The sequence below is a fragment of the Tachysurus fulvidraco genome, chromosome 16 (assembly GCF_022655615.1).
Source record: "Tachysurus fulvidraco isolate hzauxx_2018 chromosome 16, HZAU_PFXX_2.0, whole genome shotgun sequence".
NCBI lineage: Eukaryota > Metazoa > Chordata > Actinopteri > Siluriformes > Bagridae > Tachysurus > Tachysurus fulvidraco.
The window spans coordinates 4981749-5001637 of record NC_062533.1 but is presented as its reverse complement, the minus strand read 5'-3'; the positions used below and the strand labels follow the sequence as shown (position 1 = coordinate 5001637).

The following is a 19889-nucleotide window of genomic DNA, read 5'->3' as shown; positions in this document are numbered from 1 at the left end:
TTGGACACCGTCCCAGAATCCACTTAAATAATTCTCATTTGTTTTCCTCCAACTCCAGCAGGAAACTGTGCTCACTTCCACAAAGGTGGCTGGTGGTACAACGCGTGTGGGCAGACTAATCTGAACGGTGTGTGGTACCCCGGAGGCGTGTACCGTAGCAAGTTCCAGGACGGGATCTTCTGGGCTGATTACGGAGGAGGCTTCTACTCGCTCAAGTCCGTCCGCATGATGATTCGGCTGATCGACTGAGACGACGAGATGCTTCCCCCGATCTCTTCCAATATAACATGTTTATTCAGTTAAAAAAAAAAAAAAAACTATAATCATCCTTTACCTTACCAAGAACAGCACATCTTTTAGAACTTTTAGTGTGTTACCAAAATAATCGAACAATTCCAAGGCACTGGAATGAAGAAGTGTTAAGAAAGAAAAAGAGAGAGACATTTTAGTCTGAGAGACACAGAGGGGTTTGGAAACGGTCTCTCTGGTTCTGCTCATTCTTACAGACTTTTCATCCCTTTGAGAAAAATCCATACTGTACACATTTCCTTTTGCAGTCATGATAATTATCGTTCTCACAATATACACAACACGAACTGGAAACAGTCTGGGCTGAGCACTCAGGCGCCTTTGATATGTACTGGTCTGTAAATATCCATCCTTTAGGTTTGTACCTTTGCCTTGTTTTTTTTGTTGTTTTTTTTTAATATCAAGAGTTCATTCAAGAACTCAGATAGAGATCCGCCCTTATCCACATCTGTTATTTATCAATAGTTATTTATAATAGTTACGGTGTGTTATTTATGCCTGGTTATGGTGTATGTTGTGCTTTTTTGCCATCCACACATTCATCTGCATGTGTGGTGTTTAGGCCATGATACAATTTGTATGTACAGAAAAACAGCACAAGTAAATAAACTTGTACAGCCCTGAAACTAATATTGTGTAAACACAGTTATGCAGAACAAAATTTCAGGCTTTGAGAACAAGCAAATGTTTGGGCCAGACGGTTATTTATTTATTTATTTATTTATTTGCCAGACCATGTGTTAAAATCCCATAGCTGAAAGGCAAATAGCAGGTGAGGAGTCTCGCTGGCTTAATTTTAAAACTCTCTACTATTAACTAGCGAGCGGTGAGCGACACCAGAGACGTTCTGTGATATCCGAGCATCAGCTGCATCTGTTCACAAACTACCTCACCGCCTTGTCATTCGGGATAGAACGAAAGAGCGAAAGTGAGAAAAAGAGAGTAAGAGAGTTCAAGTATTAACAAAAGTTGTGTCAATTCTTAAGAGAGTGCGCTCATGCTTGAAATAGAGAAAAACCTATTCATTGGAGCGGTGAGAGAATTTACCGAGAGCTCTCTAGCTACATACTGCCTGGATTTCTCTCAACTGTTACTATTATGTTCTTCACTTAGCTAGCTTGCCATTCAGTCTCTCCAAGTCTGCGATATTCAGAGACAATCTTTGGTCACCAAGATGTGACAATGTTGTGACAATGAACACACGGTCATCCAAAGTCCATTCACCTGCCTGGAAAAAAAAAAACAGCAAGAAAGAAAAAAAACCCAATGCCGTTGTAGTTTAAAGGGACCGACGTTTCAAAGATTATTCGTAAGTAAGAAGACGAGACAAACGGAGAGAACGAGGAGGAAGAGATTTCATGTTAAAACTCTCGGGAGAGTGGAGAGATGGACATACGCGCTTTCCACCGAAAGGCGAACGAGTGCAAGAGTGGTGCAGAGGGAGATGGAGTTTGTGCAGAACATTCCTTCCATATAAAGTGCTTTAGTTCCATTTTCAGAAAAAGTGTATTTTACTGGAGTTATGACTCCCTGTTAACCGGGGCCTCTGTGGAGCCATCCTTCAGAACATCCTCAAATCTTCTCACAGCAAGAACACACAGAGAGGGTGGGGGAAGGAGGTGGAGAGAAAGGGGGGGGAGAGAGAGAGAGAGAGAGAGAGAGAGAGAGAGAGAGAGAGCAGAGGGGCGCTAGTGGGGGAGAGAGAGAGAGGGAGAGTGAAACAGAGAGAGAGAGAGAAAGAGATGGAGGGGAGAGGGAGAGAGAGAGAGAGAGAGAGAGAGAGAGAGAGAGAGAGAGAGAGAGAGAAAATCGATCAAACATGCAGGCACCGTGTCGTGACTGGCTCGCATTGAAAGGTTAATCTTCTGCAGTTCTTGGTGCCAGAGTCTCGCATCAGAACTAAGTGATGGAGAAAGAGAGCGCTGAAGGAGCCTCAGCACCCAGAAACGTCCGAGAGAAGAAGAGAGGAGAGGCACAAAAGCATGAGAGTCACTGAACTGAGTTTCCATTACTTTTCTGATTCCTAAGCCTTGACACACGCAACGCAGATGTGCCTTAAACACAATTACACGCACGACACAAATCTGTATTCAAATCATTCCAGTAGCCGAGATACATTTCCCAGGTACTGTTGCATGATGGGAAATGAACCTGATCCCTTAACCAGGCTACTTTTTTTCCACTTAACAAAGTCACAATCATGCAGAAAAGCAGCTTAAGTTTAAGAAGCTTGTGTTACTCAACATGTTTCCCCACACAAACACTTCTAGCTTCAGAGTAAATGATATCAAACCCATTTGTGCTCTCTGAGATGCCCTGATTCCTCATCCCTATGCATCTGATATGTAAATATGTTTATCTTCAACCGCTACAATTCTGTGGAAGTTTATTCAACGGAGGGAAAAGCGCACGTCTTACACCGAAAGCCAGCCGGGTCCTGACTCATTTTATATCAGACTTGTGGACAGAAAAGAATTCATTTGTTTATACTGACTGAAAATGTACTACAAGTTCAAACAAACAGACACTAATCACACACGATGTTTAACTTGATGTAGGGCAGAATGTGCTGACGTGCTGTAGGAAAACTCACTGTATCAGTGTGGCATGCTGAGCTTCCCAGACGGTCTGTGACTTTGTTAGTGCTGTGTGTGTGTGTGTGTGTGTGTGTGTGTGTGTGTGTGTGTGTGTGTGTGTGTGAGCAGAGTACCTGTCAGCATCTTGTCCACTCAAGTGAACTGAGCGTTCTTGCCAAGCATGTCAGGTTTCACACACTCTCTCTTTCTCTCTCTCTCTCTCTCTGATCTGTCTGTCTCTCTCTCTCTCTCTCTCTCTCTCTCTCTCTCTCTCTCTCATACACTAAGACACACACACACACACACTAGTGCTCATTCCATTCCAAATCTGTCTTCAGCAGGCGAGATCTGTTAACACAAGTGTCGGTCGTCAACCAAACTCTTTTCCAATTCTCCCACTCTCACCTTTCCTCTGACCTCCTGTTCAGCCTTTTCTCTTCCTTCTTCCTCTAGCACTGTTTATTTAAAGGAGAACTCCAGCACCCGTCTATCCACTGGCTCGGCTGTGCTCGAAAGAATGGGAAATCACACAATTATGACAAATGGTATAACTAATCATACAAGTTGATGCCTTGCCTGAGCTGTTCACCGGAGCAAGAGAGTAAAAGCGATCGGAGTTACGACCAGAAGTTTTAGTTCTGCGCTTCCTTTTCATTACATTCGCAGTGGACCTGCAGAAAAGTTGTCGCTTCTTCAAAGTCGTCTGACTTATGAACTTATGTTTGATGTCCTGTTTGCAAAATTGGCTTTTGCACGAATATGTCAAGTTCTATGGCTATAAGGTAACGTTCAGACACACGGTGAGATGCATAATGCAGATTTTAGGCCTCTTTATATCTAAACAGAATTTTCCAGTTTAGATATAAACTCAAACAAACACAAGTCTATATACATTGTGCAAGGAACACATGTAACAGCACATCAAACAGCATACCACATACTGGAGGATAGACAGACTCACAGACAGAGTCTGAGATACGAGTTATATAGATCTATAAGACGTCTGGAGGAGACGAGGCCAGTCGCAGCAGATCGGCTTGGATTCGACAGCATGTTTCCTTCTCCAGTGAAGAAACAACACTCTGCCAGAAGTGCTGAGGATAAACTAGTGCATGTCAACACATCCCATTAATGATAGTGTCTGTGTCAGTGTGTGTGCGCGTGCGTGTGTGTGTGTGTGTGTGTGCGTGTGTGGTGTGTAGAGAAAGGGTTTGCCAGAAAAATGTCAGGGAGCAGATTCATTTTTTTTTCTAAAGGGTACATAACCTAATACTTACATAATCTCCATAAACTCACGAGGAAAAGAAAAGACACAACAAAAAGAAAAGCACGGGCGTATATGCACACGCGAGCAAAACATGACGGGCGGCACGTTTTCCTCTCATCCGTGTGACTGCTGATTTCATTCAGTTCACTTGAGATACAAATTGTTCCGCCAATAAAACAAAAAAAAAAAATTAAATCCACCTCCTTTACCAAGACATTTCTTTGTTGTATTTGTTTTATTTTAATACCAAGGCAATGATGTGATGATGCTTATTTAACCCTTTTTAAAAACACACACACAAAAACCACCCCATCCCCCCAACACCACCACCATCCCCCCGGAGCATGGACACTGAACCCGGCTTCGCATTTCATAAATATGAGCAGATTTCAGGCAGTGCTGTAAAGAGCAGGTTCTCGAATGCATTTAGCTTGTGGTTTTGGGCATAAAGGACAAAAGCAGATTCCAACAAGCCTGACAAAGTTTTAATAGAACCCACATCAAGCCTAGAAACCCCAGGGCTGTTTTTAAAAGACCTGTACTGCCTACACTGGTGGGCATTCGACTAAATCCTCACAAACAGCTGCCAGTATAAACACAGTCTCTTAGGAACTGACCAATTTAAACAAACGACTTTAGCCTTGTTCGCATGCTGCTGTTATTAAACTCGTCATAAAAGCAGGAATAACAAAAACCGTCCAGCTCCAGAGATGATGACAAATGTTTCCAGACTAGCCGGTCATTTCTTTTTTCCATAATTGTTCGAATCCGACAAAGTCCCTGCAGGATTCCGCAATTCTTCATGAACGTTGGAACAAAATCGAGCAGAGAGAGAGAGAGAGAGAGAGAGGGGGTACAGACTCAGTAACCACAGCCTGGTTATAGAGAGGGAGACAACAGAGAAAGCAGGTTCTGTGCTGTAGCTAAAGTGAGCTAGAGACAGAGCTCCAATTTGAAATAATTTGTACAGATTTCAGAAAACTGGGGAACTACAAAAAACTCCAATATTTGCTGGGAGATATAAATAAATAAATAAATAAATAAATAAATAAATAAATAAATAAATAAATAAATAAATAAATAAATAAAAAGAGGTTGCGTTTCCCTGGCAGTTTGGTACATCCAATCCCGCTACAACAAGAGGGAGGAGTCGACCAATCGGTGATGTGCACATGAAACCACGCCTCACTTACGCCTACAGAGCTTTTATTTTGCTATCCCTTTTTTGTTTGTCGGTTTATTCATTTGTTTGTTGATCTTTTCATTTTGTTTTCATTCCTTGTTACTTTAAATGCATTGGCAATACAAGTAAAATCTGTCATGCCAATAAAGCAACATTTTGAATGGAATTGAATTGAAAGAGAGACGAGACAGAGAGAGAGATGTGAGGGAGTGAGAGATGTGTGAGAGAGAGCAAGAGAGAAAGAGAGAGAGAGAGAGCAAAAGAGAGAGAGAAATGTGAGAGAGAGTGAGCGATGTATGCAAGAGCGAGAGAGCGAGCGAGAGAGAGACAGAGAAAGAGAGAGATGTGTGAGAGAGCGAGAGAGACAGAGAGAGAAATAGAGAGATGTGAGAGTGAGCAATGTGTGATAGAGAAAGACAGAGAGAGAGAGAGAGAGAGAGAGAGAGAGAGAGAGAGAGAGATGTGAAAGAGAGTGAGCTATGTGTGAGAGAGAGCAAGAGAGAGAGAGAGAGAGCGATGTATGCAAGAGCAAGAGAGAGACAGAGAAAAAGCAAGAGAGAGAAGTGTGAGAAATAGAAAGAGAGTGATCGAAGCGAGAGACAGAGAGTGAAATAGAGAGATGTGAGAGAGAGTGAGCAGTGAGAGAGTGGACAATGTGTGAGAGAGAGCAAGAGAGAGAGAGAGAAATGAGAGAGAGAGTGATCGATGTATGCAAGAGCAAGAGAGAGACAGAGAAAGAGCGAGTGAGAGAAGTGTGAGAAATAGAAAGAGAGAGTGATCGATGTATGCAAGAGCAAGAGAGAGACAGAGAAAGAGCGAGTGAGAGAAGTGTGAGAAATAGAAAGAGAGAGAGTGATCGATGTATGCAAGAGCAAGAGAGAGACAGAGAAAGAGCGAGTGAGAGAAGTGTGAGAAATAGAAAGAGAGAGAGTGATCGATGTATGCAAGAGCAAGAGAGAGAGCGAGAGAGAGACAGAGAACGAGCGAGAGTGAGTGAGAGAAGTGTGAGAAATAGAAAGAGAGAGAGCGATGTGAGAGAAATAGAGAGAGATGTGAGAGAGAGAGAGAGCGATGTGTGAGAGAGAGAGATAGACATACCTAGATAAGGTATGCAGGCCGTCATACTCTGGCTGCTGATGTAGTCTCTCAGTCTCTTGTAATTGTCTTCTTTAGACATCAGATACTCCAGCTTCTCGAATGTCGCCTTGTCCTTACGACTCAGCAGCTGCAGAGACACAGGCAGAGATTCAGTTCCTGTAAATTATGAGTGTAGCTCACGCCTCTGTGGTTACCAGATTGTTCAGTCGGAGAAGAGGTTTCTAACAGCAAATCAGGGATACAAACTATGGGCTGAATGATGGCATTGCATTTTGAAGAACATTTTGTTTACTTTGCTGTCAACAACTCAGACATCCAGGTGTCCCATCCTGAGTTCCTGATAGTCAAAACATTTTCGGCACTCGGTTCATTTCCTCTGATGCATTATGTATTTAATTACGTCCCCAAACGGCATCTCGTAGCTTTCGTGTCTATTTGCAGCCCAAAACTTGCATTTCAGCATGACACACTGACACAGTCACAGAGCAGAGCAGAATTTAGTGATGCTCCTCATTCAACCAGTATTTAGCCAAAAAAACAAACCACAGTATTTAGGTACAGGGGCTGTGGCATAACTAACTAACTAACTAAATAAATAAATCAAATTTATGTATTTTTTTTATGGGGATTTGAATTTTTTGCTGACAGAGAAAGTTGCATAAACTGAAATTATAAAAAAAAAATATATTTTCTGCATCATTATTATTATTATTATTATTATTATTATTATTATTATTAACAAAATCTACCATAAAGTCAAAAATTGGAGGTATGATTATAATATTTACATTTACGGCATTTAGCAGACACCATTTTCCAGAGTGACTTACAACTGAGGGTTAAGGGCCTTGCTCAGGGGCCCAGCAGTGGCAGCTTGGTGGACCTGGGGTTCGAGCCCGTGACCTTCCGATCAGTAGCCCAATACCTTAACCACTGAGCTACCACATCCCAATATAAATCTGTATTATCAGAATAATGATGATTGGCAGTCAAAATCACGATTGCATTCGTGTTTCATCAAAATATAAAACATCATGATATTTTTGGTCAGATTTCCCAGCTATAAAAGGCAACATGCACCAGACCAGGCAGGAAGAGCAAAATAATCCCCACAACGTGACACAGATTTACCCTCCTGAACTAGATTATTTCATGGTCTGTCATGTGTGACTATTCTCAATGATTACCATGTTTCAAGGTTTATAGTAAGTGTGAAACATCCGAGAGAGCCCAAGTTCCTGTTACTGTATCGGTCACGAACAGCTGTGTTAAACAGGGGCTCCCTCACTTTCCTCTCATTTTGTTCTCGATAAAAATCCGCAGTCATTTCAGTGAGAAGCCGAGAACAAGCTGACCCGTCGTCCGTCCTGAGGACTTCCCATATTGAGTATCACGGTGCTTTGTATTAAACATTACAGACACATGAGACATCAAGTGAGTCTGAAAACAGACTGATACTGCAGGAAGCCGAGAACAAACACACACCGGCTCTGAGCGCAAAAAAAAAAAAGTGACCGGTGTGAGAACATCGTGAACATGCAAAGCGTTGATTTTGAGACGGATTGCAAAAGTACGTCACATCTGATAATCATCAAATGCAAATATAATCCATCTCAGTTATGAGTCTTGGAAAGTGAAATGTTTCACAATTTGAGTTTGATGAGTGGATATAAGCAGCCATTTATACTTAAACTGTCAGTCTTAGCTAGTTCATAACTGGAAATGAGCTGGAACACTGGAGGATATAACTGAAGAGGAGAGAGGAGCCATAACACTCTCTCCTTCTGAGTCGCATTAGCCTCTCTCTAACACACACACACACACACACACACTTTCTCTCTCACATACGCACACAACGTAAGAGCACAGTGGCAGCTTCTGAACAATTTAGCACTCGAGCAAATTGAAAACAGAAGCACAACTGATCTACAACATGACACACATTTCATCCTGTCAGTGTGTGTGTGTGTGTGTGTGTGTGTGTGCGTACATGGAGCAGCCTAAGACCGCTACACTTTCTACGCCCTGCAGTATGATGGTACAGCGTTAGGCTGTAGTGGACATTCTATACACTGGTGAGAGCGCGGTCTGGAGAAGCAGTGACAGTTTGGTGGAATAAGATAACGTGTGCAACTCGCATGGTGTGTGTTCCGAGTTCCACAGCAAACGCATGCTGGGAAAAATGTCAGCCACATAAACACCACCACTTCAGGCAGCAACGATGTCAGGGTTAAAGTTTGCTCTTTGCAGTCAGAGCATTTCTGAAATTTTGGAAATTCGATCTGCTGTTTTGAAGCAAAGAAGCTCTAATTTCCCATTTTTCATGTCGTTGTTTAAACTGCGCCGAGGCCAAGTTGGCTCTGCTCGCACAATGAAGGTTTTAGACTCCGGTCAACTCCAGAAGTATTGGCACGCTTCGAGAGCGGGCAAAATGATTAGATAAACTCAACATGGTGTACACTGACTCGAGTTTTCCATTTGAGGAATTAGAAAAAGCGCTAACCTTTAATAATCATGACAAATTAGCCAGAGATTTGCTGGAATGACTTCAGTCTCCAGGAGCACTGCTGGAACCTCATATTTGGTCAAAGGCAACATGCGTGTAAACTCACCATCACCATGGGCAAGACCACGACAAATGAGAAAACAGCTGGCAACGAATACAGTAACAGTAAACTAGAAAAATATGCATAAGCACGTAACAATAGAACTGAGCAGCACTAAATGATTAAAGCCAAAAACTCGATTACTTGCTATTACTTGATTTTAAGCCAAAGATTAAATCTAATGAAATCAAACTTTTTTTTAAAAAATCAGTGTCATAAATCTAGCATTGTTCTACGTACATAACCTCCGTTTCTTTTAGACAGCCCTTTATTCTTATTGTTAATTTGTCTGGCTCTTTAAAAGTTTTTGTTAAAATGTACAGCACATTATCACGATGTTCAACCAAACAGCCAGTTAAACATGATCCCATTATTCATACAATACTTTCTCATAATGGAAAACCTAAACAAGTTTCTAATGACTGCCCTAGATGTTGTAGAGAGTGTGAGATCGGTTGCATTGTGGATGAGGATGTAATACGGTATAACTATAATAGTAAACAAAGGGATGGGTAGAATAGGTAAAATAGTGCAGTGGAAATGTTCCGTATCAAAACACCGGTGTTGTGGGTTTGATTCTGAGCTCAGGTGTGAGTTTGTTTTTATTCTCAAATCACGTTGGATGACGGAAAACTAATTGTCTTAAACTTACTTAATTCAATCATGAGGAAAAGCATCTGATTCAACTCGGCAACGTCCCGTCCCCCGTTCAATATTACAGGTGAATATTAACAGATTTGAAGCATATTTGTGTTATTTGTGTGATAGTAACATGAATTAAGGGCGGTGGTACCTCACATGGTTAAGGCTCTGGGTTGTTGATTGGAGGTGTGAGGTTCGAGCCCCAGAATTGCACTTGACCCTTTCTGCTCCAGAGCCTCTGCATCATGGCTGACCCTGTGCTCTGACCCCAACTTCCAAAGCAAGGATATGCAAAGAAGGAATTTGACTGTGCTGAAATATATAGTTCATAAATAAAGGCTATTTTCCATTTCATCTGTCCACATCAAGGTCAGTGCTTCAAGACTGGATTACTGCAACGCACTGCTGGCAGGTCTACCTATGAACGCAATCCGTCCTCTGCAAATGATCCAAAACGCAGCTGCACGGCTTGTTGCCAACCTGCCTAAGTTCTCACATACCACCCCGCTGCTGCGATCCCTCCACTGGCTTCCGGTGGCTGCACGCATCAGATTCCAAACACTGATGCTGGCCTACAAAGCCACAAATGGACCAACTCCATCATACCTCAAAGCCCTCATCACTCCTCGCACTGCACCTCGAACCTCAGAGCTACCAGCACTGCTCGACTGGTTCCACCATCTCTCAGGGTAAGAGGCAAGTATACTACAAGACTCTTCTCTGTTCTGGCACCAAGGTGGAGGAATGAACTTCCCCTAGAGGTCCGGACAGCTGAGTCACTGGCTATTTTCAAGCGGCGGTTGACGACCTACTTATTAATGAAACACTTCAACTAGAGCTTCCTTCCCTGTCTGCTGCATACAGGTTTATAAAAAATAAAAAAATAAATAAAAAAAGACGTAAGCACTTCTGTACGTCACTCTGGATAAGGTCATCTGCCAAATGCTGTAAATGTAAATGAATGCTTCAACCTTCAGTTAGGTGTATTACCATTTATACTACTCTGCTTACTAGTACTAACTTCTAGAATTCTAGTTAAGGTTTTATGCTCAATGTCGCATCGAATCCTAAATTTTCCTTAACAGAAAAAACACACACAGGCCTCTTGTCTTGTGCACAGGACAAGTTATTGCTCTGAATATATTCCTGAATGCTGGTGTTCGGTTTTGCTCATCTTCATGAAAGGTGTCAAAAAATTCGAAGTATTTTTCAATCCGAATGAAAAATTTGTTCACAATTTTAAATGTCGACTTCCCGTCGTTTTTAGGTTGAAGATGAAAGGCGATGCAGACTGTACGGAGTGCTTGAAAATACGCTTTTAAATCATCCAGGATTACAGGAGAACAGGTTTATCAGTGGAACCCGAAATATACAGAGCACAGCTGCAGGGGAGAGAGGGAGAGAGCGAGAGAGCGAGAGAGAGCGAGAGAGAGAGAGAGAGAGAGAGAGAGAGAGAGAGAGAGAGAGAGAGAGAGAGAGAGAGAGAGAGAGGGAGGGAGGGAGGGAGGGAGAGAGAGAGAGAGAGAGAGAGAGAGGGAGGGAGGGAGAGAGAGGGAGGGAGAGAGAGAAAGAGAGGGAGAGACAGAGAGAGAGAGAGAGGGAGAGAGAGAGAGAAATGTGAAGAAAACACAGACCTACTCCTGCCAGAGGATTGGAGTGAGGTCAGACTGCAGGAATGCTGTTTAAAAGAGGCTGGGTGTCTGACAGGAGATCTCAGAGAGAGGACTGTAGGGGTCTGACAACACATATTTCAACATTTATTTATTTATTATTCTCTCTCTCTCTCTCTTTTTTTTTTTTTTTTTTTTAAACAGTGGAACAGCCAAACGATTCTGGAAACCCGATCAGATCCTAGATATGAACTCGACAACACACAGCAGAACAAAAAATAATTCAATAGGAAAGAGAGAATCGATCACCAGATACCACAGCAGGACGGAGTGATGCAGTGAATGCGTGCTCACTGTTTCCACACTGGAGTGTGTGATGCCGCTGATAACACAGTCATTTGCTGAACATTAGGTTCATTAACATTAATCACACTGCTGTAGCCTGTAAGATGTGTCTTAACGTGTTAAACAGTGAGAAGTAGATCCTGTTCTCACTTTCTGTGTAGCTGTGATAAACCATCATTCACTCACCAACTCCCTATACCCCTCCCTCTCTCCCTCCTTTATTCATTCTCTCCCTCCCTCTTTTCTTCACTCAATCACTAGCGCCCTCCCTCACTCACTCTTTCACTACTCTCTCCTTCCCTCACCTCACTCACTCTTTCACTACCCTCTTATTCCCTCACTCACTCTTTCACTACCCTCTTCTTCCCTCACTCACTCTTTCACTACTCTCTCCTTCCCTCACTTCACTCACTCTTTCACTACTCTCTGCTTCCCTCACTTCACTCACTCTTTCACTACTCTCTCCTTCCCTCACTTCACTCACTCTTTCACTACTCTCTCCTTCCCTCACCTCACTCACTCTTTCAATGCTCTCTCCTCACCTCACTCACTCTTTCAATGCTCTCTCCTTCCCTCACTCACTCTTTCACTGCTCTCTCCTTCCCTCACTCCCTCCCTCCTTCCTCCACACCCTCACTCTCTCCATCCTCCCTTCACTCCCTCCCTTCTCCCTAGGGAAGTGTAAAGAAGCAGACACTGAGGCAGGTACTTACAGCCCATGTTTTGCTGAGTCGGAAAATCGGAGCGCTCTGTAAACCCGACACCACTGCCATCACTGCATGGAGGTTATTCATGTCACACAGTTTCTGTAGAATCAGATAAAAACACACACAGAAACGGAAAGAAAATATTAGTGGTGTGAAATTGAGTAAAAGTGCTGAGCTGATGGGGAGATCGGTTGCATTTTGTCTTGTCATCTTTTTTTCCTTGTATATTCCATACAATGGAGAGTAATAACAACAACAGGAATGCTTTTTGATAGGGGTGCCAAAACATTTTAGATCGCCTGTACATGCTCATCTGTAAGATGTTTTGTTGATATTTGATTTGTCCTGAGAACATTTAGATTCACAATGGATGTGTTTTGTTTGGTGCTTCACATTAGGATTAATGATTAATACCAGAACAGATGAGAAGAAATAAAGGGTCTGGACCTGAAACGATCCAGAGAGGATGAACAGAACAGAAATACACCCGGACGCTCAACCGAGTCTATGGGGTATGGGTACAAATGTGTGTGCCTTAATAAACTGCAATCAGAGGACATGTTACAGTAGCTGCACTGATGTCTGTTTTGGAAATTGGAGTTAATGAAATATGACTAGTTACTTAATTGTTTATTTATTATTATTATTATTATTATTATTATTATTATTATTATTATTATTATTATTATTATTTGTTGATCATGCTCAGTTCTTTGTTGGATTTGCAACTGGGCGGTTTTACAAGTGATTTAAACCAGTTAAGAGTTCACCATGATATAAAAAGTAGAGTTTTTTTGCCCGGTATAATAATAATAATAATAATAATAATAATAATAATAATAATAATAATAATAATAATAATAATAAATTCCGATTTAAAAATCCAAACAAAAATATTTTTTTTAATCGCAAAGTCATTCCATGATAAAAAAGTAGGGTTTTTTGCCCGGTATAATAATAATAATAATAATAATAATAATAATAATAATAATAATAATAAATTCCGATTTAAAAATCCAAACAAAAATAATTTTTTTAATCGCAAAGTCATTCCATGCAGTTTTTTCCTCTGCTTGTACTTGAACACGTAGGAAAAATAAAACATTTTACTTGTCGGTTGGCCAAACACAAATGAAAATAAAAAGGTGATGAGCTGCAGCGGTAAAGTCGGAGAAATCCTGTCCTGTTACATCTAAATGAGGCTTCGTGTGGCATATTTCATTTTCCTAAAGCACACCAGGTTCTGTAAGAATGAACAGGAACGTGATGAAATGTGTTGAGTTGAAGAGCTGGAGAGATGGATGTATGGAGCGCTCGATGGATGACTGACGGCAGCATGACTGATGTGGCTATAACACATCATCGCCTGACTGGAGGTGAAACGTAAAAGCACATTGGGAGGGTTTAAATAAGCTTCAGGTGAAGGGAAGCTTACCTTTGCTGTCCTGATGTAGAGACTTAAAACCTCAGCTCTGATCTTCAAAGTTTGGGCATGAAGAATCTCCCGCACCACCCAGAAACTCACCTACACACACACACACACACACACACGCACACGCACACACACACACACACACACGCAAAAAAAAGTAAAAGGCCAGCGACAAGCAAACCGTCAAACTGTAACTAGAGACGTAAATATTCCTACTCAGATTAATACACTGTATAATAAAACTTGTAGAACTCCTTTAGACTGCAGTGAGTTTTCATCTTAAGCTTTTAATAGACTTGAGTGTGGCTTTTGCTCAAATGGAATAAAAACCTAAACACACACTCGCAGATACGCACACAATTGCTCACTCACTCCACTCTCACTCTCACTTGGTCACTCACTCACTCCACTCTCACTTGGTCACTCACTCACTCCACTCTCACTTGGCCACTCACTCACTCCACTCTCACTTGGCCACTCACTCACTCTCACTCGTTCACTCACTCACTCGGGACCTTTCCGGATTAGACTTCACACTGAAGCTTTATTCAAATGCAGACTTACGATAACTAGCATGGAGTGCTTTCTACTTCTAACCAACCAAACTGACCGTTTACTCCTACACCAATTATGAAGACGTCCTTATCCAGAGCAACGTACTGAATCGCTTTAAAGTCTCGACCACTAAATCCATCCTGATACAGGATCACTAAGCCATGGAGCAAGAAGACCACGAGTCTAAAAACTACTCGGTAAAACTTACTATAAAAGTTACCAACTTGTTCACTGTGTGCCTTCGAGATTGACAGCCATTGTTTTGGCTCTGGTGTGCCATCTAGTGGATGTTGTTTTTAATCCTAGAACGTACCTCACTCTTGTCTATGTTCAGCATTTAAAGTGGTGCTTTATGACTCATATGAAAGTAGACACTGAGACATAAGGGACAATTCATATAAAGGTATTTTTTTCACATTGCCAAAGTCTTTAGTGATATCAAACCCATTTCTGCTCTCTGAGATGCCCCGAGTGCTTGTTCATAATCATTTAAAACCACTAAAAATCTGAAGAGGGAAAAACAAACGTCTCACACTGAAAGCCAAAGGAGTCCTGACTCATTTTAAACCAAACACGTAGCCATAAAATAATTCGTTTGATAATACAGAATAAAAAAAAAAGTCGAAGGAGAACGTCAGTGTAACACTGCTAACACTGAACAACTGTGAACACTGCGCCTTTCACTGCTGCTGCTTCACCATCAGCATACATTTAATATGGCTTAAAAAACAAAATGAATGGATTCTCTCTGTGTCTCTCTCTACGGTCGTGACTCAGTGGTTAAGACTTCAGGCTCCTCGTGAGAAGGTCGTGAGATCGAGCCTTTGCGCCACCAAACTGCTAGATCTCTAGCTGATCTCCATACAGTTTCTGACCCTTCGCCTTCACCCCAAATTCCTGAGAAGCTGAGAAATGTGAAGAAATAATTAGACTGGAATGCGCTTGTATGTGTCACAATAAAGACTTGTATAAAAGCTCGTTTTGATTCTCAGTCTCCGTTCAAGGGACGTAGGCTTGAGTTTATGGTTCCGGCAAACCTGCTGTTCCACTGCTAATGGTAGCTGCAACCCGGTTCATGTAAGTCACAGAAATAAACAAAGACAGAGGGAACATGAGGGGGGGATAAGAGAGTTTGAGGGAAGAACTGGAAGGAGCTGAAAAGACTGAATTCAGCCAGCAGTCATTTATTAAAAAATAAATAAAAAAGGTTAATTTTTAACATCCATCACTGGATAGTCCAATGAGGTGATGTTCAGAGTGCGAGTGTGTGTGTGTGTGTGTGTGAGCACAGAGCCAAGGGGCTACTGAGGGAAAACTGCAGGAGATATTAAACAAGGTGTAATAAACTCACTTTATAGGTGTATTTATGGACACGTAGACTTTCTTATTAAAGCGTCTACACACAGGAACGTCCGAGCCTAGTGAGCTCTAGGTGCTGAGCCAGTAACCAATAAACTAGTAACGCACTTGCTAATACAGCACTTCGGGGCTTTTTTTAAACCATTTTCCTGGCAATCCAAGTCTCAGAACCTTAATTTGAATCGGACTTCTAACAGCAAGGTGCAAGGTTTATTCTGTTCCCTTACTGGGGCAGTGGGACACACAACCCCTGTGAATATGTTCCTGCTATCTAGCTTTAGAAGAAGCCAAACATTTGGTCAAGCAAGAAAAAGATCCTGATGCTTTCCATTCAGCAGAATGACTGAGATATCAGCCTGCTCATCCACCAGATGCAGAGTGTTATCATGGAGGGGAAAAAGGGCCAGGTTCCATGAACATGGTACACAAACGGGGGAAAAAATGGCAATGACGTAATTTTTCCAATAACATGCTGGCCAAGGAGATAAATCAGACTCCTTCCAACTGCCAGTCTGTCTGGCTTTAAAGGTTCACAAGAGAAAGGTTGTGTGTGTGTGTGTGTGTGTGTGTGTGTGTGTGTGTGTGTGTGTGTGTGTGTGTGTGTGTGTTACCTGATTGAATCTTCGTGTGAAAGCCACGGCATTCGGAGCCGAACTGTGCTTCTCCTTTTTGTTCCAGCCGCAACTTGAGAGTTCCTATCATAAACAAATAAACAAACAAACAAACAAAGCAATAAACCGAGTTGCAAACGCTTCACAGTTAAGCAATCTTAACGTTACCCAGGGCTGTGTGTGCGCTCCCTGTGTGTGTTTAGCAAAACATTTTCCTTTTAAAAAAAAAAAGAAAATGAAAGCGAGTGGGCGAGTGAACGGCTCGCTGCCAAACAAGCAAGAGATGCCTTTCATCTAACACGAGCCTGTTTTAATGTGCACACTGAGCCAAAGATCTAAAGAAATAAACAGGAGGCATGTGAACGGGACGAGAGCGCTGGCTTAGAGACGGAGGAACAGAGAGCGTCGGGTTTGAGCAGAGCCGGAACAAAATGTGCTGAAAGTGTGCGAAGACTAGAAATGTGCGGTGCAAGCTAGTTTTGGAAAAGTTTTGGAGCAGTGGTTGTGTCTCGATCAGTTTCAAAAACAAACAAAAAAAAGTAGATAACGAAAAGGGGGGAAAAAAAGACATGTTAGCAGTCAAATGCTATTAGTGCACTAGGCTTTAGATTAGATCTTATTTGCAAGATCATATACTACAGAAACTGATAGCACCATTTCTACAGACCCTGAAATTATACTTCAGTCTTAAACTTAACAATTCAGATGAACACCATCGCCTGACAGCGCAGTCAGAGCTGCGGCTTCCAGCGGCTTTCAGTGAAGCATGGGGGTGGTAGCATCATGCTGAGAGTTTACCTAATTTGAAGTGTGTGTGTGTGTGTGGTATTTTTATTGGTTGTTTGTTCTTCACACATCAGGGACCTTCACTCTTATCAGGAAATAGCTGATCTGGCTGTAGGCTCTCAGTCCAAACAAACTGGTCACTCACTCACCAAATTCCACAGACACCACATTCCCCTTTGTTTAATTGGATGCTCAAATACAGAAACTGATAGCACCTTTACTAAAGGCCATGAATTCATACGGTTTGAACTCACAGATCATTCACTGAAGCATGGGGATGGTAGCATCCTGCTCAGAGTTAATCATGGTCTCGTAGTACTTCTGTGACTAATGCCCTCTGAACCCGATGAGTCTCGGTTAAAAAAAAAACACTACAGTCAAACATGTTTCCAAATATTATGTCGACTCATGTATAACTGTAAGAATACCAGAGTTCACAATAATGACAAGTCAAAGCCTTTATGAATCTGAACTTCCAATCAAAATCTCCTCACAGCTGGTTTTCAGTTACAGTATGTAAACATGCACACACATGATTTCCTGCAAAGATTTGAACACACACACACAGCTGCATACTGATAATGACACCGACCAGCAAATGCTCACAGTGCTACACACACACACACACACACACACACACACACACACACACACACACACACACACACACACACAGACAACCCACGCTATACTAAGACGAACTCAAAAACAAAATAATGAATCATAAACTTGCCAAGAGAGACTGCAGCATAGCAACATGCACACAAACACAGATGTTAACCACCCGGGCCACACGCGCCCCCTCACATGTTTCTGAAGGAGTTTCTGGGTTTCCGTGTGTCCCCAGCGCCGTAGAGCGGGCCAAAGAAATCATTCTTGACACAGAGCTAAGATTTTCCTAATAGATGAATTGGGTCGTAACTAAAAGAACGTCCAGGACACTCGCGCATCCACACACAGAACTGCAGTGGGGGCTGAAGCTAATTACAAATCATCAATCAGGCCTAATGTGTGTGTGTGTGTGTGTGTGTATGTGTGTGTGTGTGTGTGTCAGAACAAAGAGGACAAAACTCAGCACCCACACAGAAGCGTCATGATTAACTCAGAATCAACAGCCAGCTTGAAGCCCATGTCGCGCCAAGTCTCGGATGTCTCAGTGAGAAAAGACTTTTACTCTAGGTTTATGCATTGGTGCTGCTTTGCACATTGCACTTGTCAGGACTCCTGCCGAGTCGGTCGGGTCGTTACGGCATCGTGGTTTCATGGTTAGTCACAACATAATATAATAACAGGCTATTAATTTATCCGTGGCTTTTGTTTTCCCTCCCTATTATTTTTGGCTCAGAGCTACACTTTTCGCTCACAGCCAATCTCTCTTCACTTTATAAAGACAGCTAGAATATCTTTCTAAACTGCTTTTAGGATTAGGACTGGTTTTACATGGTTGGGCAATGTAATTATAGTGTAAGTATATATTAGATAAGTATTTCTGGGATTTGGGGATTTAGGAGACTGTCCTGAATTTTTTTTCTTTGGTTATGCAATGTTATAAAGACATAGTCTAATAACATCTGCATCGCTAACGCTAACCTCCTGCATCTCATCTCACCAATTAATACTGATTTTTTTCACTTCCTTGATTTGATTATAGTATAAACACACTGAGACTTCTGTATAAAGTATCCATAATAAATACTTCTATACAAACACCATGATACGGTGAAAAGGAGAAACACAATGCTATTTTTAGTGTGTGATCTTTTTTAAATGATCTGCACCAGCTGTCACTTTGAAACCGACTGACGCCAGGTTTAAACGAATCGCCGACATCCTCGTGGAACGATGACGACTTTTTACACGGTACATTAAAGAGCAACATCTGGTAAAGATTAGCGAGGGAGTGTTCGCTCTCTCCATTAGACTTTTGAAGGCATATGCGATTCGGTTGCTAAGATGTCAGAGCAGGAGAAAACCCCATTCTGTACAGGTCTACCAGATTCCGCTGCTTGTGCACGGTTAATACGAGGGAAAGAACAGGATCGCCTGTGGTTCGGCTAACAAAACTCTCTCGTGTTCGCTAAAGCTCATGAATTCAGCAGGAACCAGCAGGCGAGAGAAATCTTCAGGTCTTCATTCTGACGTCTGAAGCTTTTCACAGCTCTTTTTCCTTTACACAGAGCAGAGCTTGATTAATCCAATGGTCCCTCTTTGTGAAGAAACTGGATCCATTTAAAAACAGGAAATAGCAGACCAACCAGGTTCCTTCAACATGCTATGATTTGGGACAGAGAAAATGTTCTATTTTTCTTATTTTAAAGTCTACAGATTTGATCTTTATACTTTAAATATACATTATAACTGGATGGTCGATTATACTCAGACAGGATCTTAGCTCATCTGCACACAGTATAATGTAGAATGATCTACCACTCAGGAGTCACTTTCCTTTACAGCAAGAACCTTTATTACTCCATACATTAATCCGAATTCTGTGTCTTATACAGGGTTGCAGGGAGCCTGGAGTCTATACCTGGGGACAGGGCACAATCTCTCTCACACACACACACACACACACACACACACACACACACACACACACACACACACACACACACACACACACAGTGTCTTTAGACTGGGGGAGGAAAGTGATCTCTAGTATGAGGAACAATATCCAGGTTTTAATGCTATTTTAAAAGAACACAAATAAAAATACCCAGTACTGTCGAGCTCCTATACAAGCATGTGACCACAATTATACTTTTTTTTTAAAACGTGTTTTATTTCCTTTTATGAGGACAAA

The 19889-nt window shown here is 41.9% G+C and overlaps 2 protein-coding genes across 4 annotated transcripts in view; one reads left to right on the top strand and one right to left on the bottom strand.

Annotated features, from left to right (window-relative positions):
• angptl1a (angiopoietin-like 1a) overlaps nucleotides 1-939 on the top strand; it is a 16629-nt gene extending 15690 nt beyond the window's left edge. The window contains exon 5 of one of the 2 annotated variants that reach the window (XM_047801555.1): nucleotides 62-939. In XM_047801555.1, coding sequence (XP_047657511.1) covers nucleotides 62-249 — 188 coding nt within the window. In that variant the 3' untranslated portion in view covers nucleotides 250-939. Of the gene's footprint in view, nucleotides 1-58 lie in introns of both variants that reach the window. The other variant, XM_047801554.1, reaches the window with a different exon arrangement.
• ralgps2 (Ral GEF with PH domain and SH3 binding motif 2) overlaps nucleotides 1-19889 on the bottom strand; it is a 90583-nt gene that overhangs the window by 31925 nt on the left and 38769 nt on the right. For both annotated transcript variants that reach the window (XM_047801552.1, XM_047801553.1), the window contains exons 6-9: nucleotides 16301-16384; nucleotides 13779-13868; nucleotides 12350-12442; nucleotides 6434-6560 (exon numbers count right to left, since the gene is read on the bottom strand). In XM_047801552.1, the coding sequence (XP_047657508.1) occupies nucleotides 6434-6560; nucleotides 12350-12442; nucleotides 13779-13868; nucleotides 16301-16384 (394 nt within the window). The remainder of the gene's footprint in view (nucleotides 1-6433; nucleotides 6561-12349; nucleotides 12443-13778; nucleotides 13869-16300; nucleotides 16385-19889) is intronic.